Genomic DNA, 5,408 nt, shown 5'->3' on the forward strand with positions numbered 1-5,408 from the left:
TGTCAGGTCTCTGCTATAGAGCTATATTATGGCGTACACTGTATTTCATATAATAATTTTCTCCTTACTTATTTGTTCGGTAAATCAAATGCTTGCTCCGTTCTCTATGCTTATGTACGCAATTCTTCATAAACCTCTATGCTTATTGAATTCCTCCCATGCCATCCCATTTATAATGTACATAAATCAGATGAACAAAAAACAAGAACTGATTTTAGTGAGGACCATGACCACAAATCTAACATGTATCACAGCAATCAAAAGCCCTATAATGCACCATTGTTTTACAATAGCTAGATGAAGTAGACATATGATATATCTCTCTTTGTTGGTGTCAAGCTGCATCCAACTTATTTTGTTGATATTCTTATAACTGCTTATGCACTTTGGAATGCTTGAACAATTTGGTTCAAGGTTGTGTTATTTTGGAATATATGGTGAACCAGGGAAGCTGTGTTTATATATTGATAGAATGCACTGATTTACTACTTTTGTGGAGTAAATAGTGGTCAACCCACATACCAGTGAGGGCATGTTGTATCATGGTACACTTTGTTGCAACAATTAGTTGTTTGCATGTTATATTACTTATTATTGCCATTGCATAAGAATTGTTTTCCAATGTCGCGGTTATCATTTCGACTCTTGTTATATGTCACATGGACGAGTAATGTGGGTTATTTGAGCATGATTTGAGGTAATACTAGACCCAAGGCATTGTGGCAACTTGTTGGTAACCACACCTCAAGGGCAAGGAAGAAATGGGCTAGAATATAAATTGCTTATTCTCCGGTTAACTGATAGACGATATATGCTCCCCCTTTTATTGGCCAGTTGGCTTAGTCCCTAAGAAAGTAATCTTGTCTAAAATGTTGCTCAGGTTGTATTGTAAACGAGAAATGTTCTCATGGGCAATACCTTTTCTTTGATGCAAAAGGATATCTATGACTTCAGATTTCCTTGCAACATTTCCAAATTAATTTATGGATATAGTGCTATCACTATGCCATGGTGTTTAAAAACCAGTCAAATCATACATACTCCCTCCGTTTCTTTTTACTCCGCTCTTCGCATATAAGATTTGGTCAACGTCAAACTGCACAAAGTTTGACCAAATTTATATAAAAAAATATGAACATCTACAATACTAAAACTATATAGTATGAACATACGTTTAATGGTGCATCTGATAATATTGATTTCATATTGTGAATGTTTATATTTTTTAATATAAAGTTAGTCAAACTCTACAAAGCTTGACTTTGACCAAACCTTATATGCGGACTAAAAAGAAACGGAGGGAGTACATGTACCACTAATACCTACATTGGCTCCTTAATGGTTGGTATTAAAAATCACATAAGTACCATTTTAGGACTTGCTATACACTATGGAGGCGGGCATATCGTTTATGATCCTGGATCATATTGTTTTTTACGGTCTGGCCGAACACATTCTTCTGAGCTACATTTCAAACTTGCTCAAATTTCCCCATAAAATTTGAACTTCTCCATGGGAAATGGCATCCATACAATTGGAGTTGGCTCTCGTTGTCCTCTCCTCCGTGTGTCGTTATTCAGAGATAAAAAATTCTCCCAAAGCCTATGCGCTCATGTTTACAAAAATGGTAAAAGGGTAAAGAGTTGATGTTTACGGTTCTTTCCAAAGTCAAAGTTGTACTTGGTTACCCGCAAAAAAAAAAGCTGTACATGGTTACTCCAGTTCTTTGGCAAAGTCAATGTTGTCAACAAACACCTGCATGACAAATAGACAAACATTTAAGTCTCAAACCGGTGAGCAATCAATGGTCCGAAGATCAGCATGATGGTGAGAAGGTGATACCGATTTCCACCCATCAGGGTCCAGGATGGCTGTGATCTTGGTGCCGAGCCCCGGCAAGGGACCTGCCTCCCGCACCACTTTCCCTCTGGATAGCTTCACCACCTCGGCGGTCTTGTAGACATCGTCGGTGCCTATCGCGATCTGTCAGAAAAAACCCAGCATACCGAGAACTTAGCGACACAACAACAACTGGCGGTTCAAATCGTCTATGAACTGCAAATGCAATTGAGTATGTCCTTCCATACCTGTGCATATGCATTCCCCTTGTCATATTCAGTGACACCATAGTTGTAGGTCAACTCCAGAACGGCATTCTGGTCTTCAGGTCCGTACCCCATCATGGCCACCGTATACTGCACAAGAGCTTGTCCAGTTTAACACATGGCGCTTCACAAGAAATTAAATGATAGATTGAGCATAGTGATCACCTTGTATTCAGGGTTGTCTCGCTTCCGGAGTAGTTTCATACCACAAGCCTACAATTTAGCAACCAGATGTCACTACGGTGACCACTGAGGTACAACAAGCCGCAAAACAGTCAAGACCAACAAGCAGTTGTGAGGTACTACTTACCTTCTCGTAGAAGCTTATGGCTCGGTCGAGATCACCGACACGAAGCATCACTTGGCATAGTGGCTCTGGAGTCCCTGGCCTCTCTAGGATCTCGAACTTGTATCCGTCAGGGTCTTCGATAAACGCAATCACGGTCTTGCCACCCTTGACAGGGCCAGGCTCCCTAGTCACCTTGCCTCCCTTTGCCCTTATGAGTTCAACTGTTTTGGCCACCTGTGGTGACAAACCATCAACGTTCAAGGCACATTATTGTTCAAAATAGAGCATCGTACTTGTTACGAAATAATCATAAAGGCTCATGAAATGGTGTGTTACATCATCAGTTGCGATGCCGAAATGACCGAACCCCGCTCCGACATCGTACGAGTCAACCCCGTAGTCTGCAGATGAATAAGTTGTCAGGTCCACATTAGCAATGATAAAAATCACAGTGAGAATGCATTTGTTCTGTGTGCCATGTAGTAAGAATTACTGTAGGTGAGCTCGATGGCAAAGTTGGTCTCCTCGGGGCCGTATCCGAGGAAGGCATTGGTGTACTTCTCTTCGGGTATGTCACGCTTCCTCAGCAGCTTCATGCCGAGGCACTCTGTATAGAACCTGCAACCATGACCCGTCAGAATTCTCTGCTGAAGAACGACACCGGTGTTGCAATGCAGCTACTACGGCCTGCTGGCTGACTTGATGGTTTTGTCGATGTCGCCGACGCGGTAGACGACGTGGAGGAGCCTCCGGTTGTCCTTCTTGGCCCAGGTGAAGGCCTCGTCATTGCTGGAGAAGGAGGTGGCCGCGGCCTGCGCGGCGCCGGCGGAGGCGCGGAGCTTGAGCTTGGGCGTGCTCATCAGCCTGATGGGGTCGGACTGCAGGGCTATTCCAGGAAGCAAGAAACAGATGAACGGAATCAGCCAGACGCAATGCTCGTGTTCTCGGTCGGCGTGGAGGAAGGAACGTGAGCTTACCTGCGCCTGCGGCAGCGGTGGAGAGGAGCATGGATCTCCGGGGGACGGCTGCGGCGGCGGCGGCCGGGGTGGCGCAGGCGACGGCTCCGCGGCTGACGGCCATGGGGAGAGCCCTCATCGTGGTCGCAAAGCTGGGCCGTCCGCTGTGCTTGTGTGTTTGGTGGCGCTTTGTCGCGCTATCTATCCTCACTCACTTAATTTCCTGGCCGAGAATGCCGGCTCCGTCTGCCACTGTCATCGCTCCAGTGAGAAGCCGACACCTCCCCCCGTATGCAAGATTAGTACTCCCTCCGTCCGAAAAAGATTGTCCTTCGAATGAATGTGTCTAATATCAAGTTTGTGTTAAATACATCTACTTGAAGGACAAGTTTGGAACAAGTTTTTTCGGACGGAGGAAGTAGTTTGCTAGCTTGTTATGCGATATCTGCTACCAATTAGGAAATTTATTTTTTCTAGGAAAACCACAATGAGAGTGGTTTTTCTAGCTGTCTACCGGGTACGTGGATGCCACATGATAAATAATGAGATTCGTGTAGTATTCGGCGGTCAACATGTATAGGCAGGTTATGTACTGAAGCGCAACCCATGTGTACATCTGCACATGTTGCATACCATTAAATTTAACACAGCATGTGTTGGTTGCGGGGTTAGATGTTGCCTAGGTCATAGCATTTAAGCGAGGCATAGCTCTCCACTAAGCATACTTTGTTCCTGGCGGCTTGGGCGGGGGAACAGTACACTTTGTGGCGGCGGGGACATGGATCCGGAGATTTTTTTTTGAACGAATGCTCATGAAGAGCCCGGCTTTGAATTAACAAAGCTATCAACTGGCCAGGAGTTACAACAAACAACCCAAATTATTGCGGTCAGAACGATACAATGGGGAACACTGGATTGAGACACTGACTACAACCTCCACAGGCAGCTAATGAAATGGAAATTAAGATTATAGCTTGCAAAGGCCGAGCACTCCACACTAGGATCATTTGTAGCAGAGCGAAGCAGCAGAGTAGGGCATAGCCGACCTTCGAAGATGGCCATGCTCTAGGAACACCTAGAGAAGAAGGGGAACAACAACTTCCTTCTCTATCACGAAGAGGGACCCTTCCCCCTCGCCATGGCTCGTAGGCGCCGCACCGTCGGGATTTCGAGAAGCTCACCCTAGAGCTGGAAGAATGCCGCCCTCAAATCGACAGGTGAACATAGTGCGACCACTTTGATTTGGGATATCCCTAGCCGGCCGCTCCGCCACGATCCATGCCTAACTAGTTGGAATGAGCTTCATGGAATCGGACGACGAAGAGGAGGCAACTCAATCCCTCACCTGCAGAGCCTCCCGACCACATCCAGCCTCCCTAACGACGCCTCCAGCAAGGTCACGACGCGCAAGGCGCCGCCGCCGTCAAATCCACCGTGGATAAAGGGTTTTCACCCGGGCACGGGGGTCGGGGTGGATAGCAGGGGACCTCGGCTGCGTCCCCATGGAGGAAAGCAGCGCCCTTGGGCGTTGCCGCCTCCGGGCCGGCCGGACCGGCCAAGGTTTCCCATGGTCCCCTAGCTGGCCACCAGCACGCACCAATGCCAGAGCCAGAGAAAAAATCGCTAGCTCCCACCGACGGTGAGAGAGAGAGAGGCGGCAGGGAGAGGGATTTTGAACCTCCAGAACTGATGAAGAAACTTCGCGCCGTGGCCGAATTCCACCAGCCACCCGCCGCCCCGCGCGGCCAGGCACGCTGGCCAGCACCCCTACGAACACCGCCAACCGCCCGACGGCGCCGCCTCTCCGGCTGGGGCCGCTGTCAGTGTCAAAACCGGCGGATCTTGGGTAGGGGGTCCCAAACTGTGCTGTTAAGGTCGATGGTAAGAGGAGACAGGGGACACGATGTTTACCCAGGTTTGGGCCCTCTCTATGGAGGTAATACCCTACTTCCTGCTTGATTGATCTTGATGAATATGAGTATTACGAAAGTTGATCTACCACGAGATCGTAATGGCTAAAACCCTAGAAGTCTAGCTGTATGATTATGATTGTCCCTA

The 5,408-nt window shown here is 47.3% G+C and overlaps 1 protein-coding gene across 1 annotated transcript; it reads right to left on the bottom strand.

Moving 5' to 3' along the window:
* Window positions 1-1,402: 1,402 nt before the first annotated feature.
* Window positions 1,403-3,639, bottom strand: LOC109770538 (lactoylglutathione lyase GLX1). The gene is made up of 9 exons (XM_020329247.4): window positions 3,372-3,639; window positions 3,094-3,280; window positions 2,888-3,012; window positions 2,731-2,795; window positions 2,416-2,628; window positions 2,271-2,318; window positions 2,088-2,195; window positions 1,843-1,983; window positions 1,403-1,755 (listed from the first exon to the last, which is right to left on the bottom strand). The coding sequence occupies exons 1-9, from the start codon at window positions 3,487-3,489 to the stop codon at window positions 1,714-1,716; spliced, it is 1,047 nt and encodes a 348-aa protein (XP_020184836.1). The 5' UTR covers window positions 3,490-3,639; the 3' UTR covers window positions 1,403-1,713.
* Between the last annotated feature and the right edge of the window lie 1,769 nt (window positions 3,640-5,408).

This window comes from Aegilops tauschii, chromosome 5, assembly GCF_002575655.3.
Source record: "Aegilops tauschii subsp. strangulata cultivar AL8/78 chromosome 5, Aet v6.0, whole genome shotgun sequence".
Taxonomy (NCBI): domain Eukaryota; kingdom Viridiplantae; phylum Streptophyta; class Magnoliopsida; order Poales; family Poaceae; genus Aegilops; species Aegilops tauschii.

Excerpts from the sequence above, each read along its gene's own strand:
- LOC109770538 (XM_020329247.4), bottom strand. The coding sequence starts at position 3,489 with ATGAGGGCTCTCCCCATGGCCGTCAGCCGCGGAGCCGTCGCCTGCGCC. Across the intron at positions 2,629-2,730 it reads TCGGCATCGCAACTGATGAT|GTGGCCAAAACAGTTGAACT; the intron begins GTAACACACCAT and ends TTGTCACCACAG. Across the intron at positions 1,984-2,087 it reads AGGGGAATGCATATGCACAG|ATCGCGATAGGCACCGACGA; the intron begins GTATGGAAGGAC and ends TTTTTCTGACAG.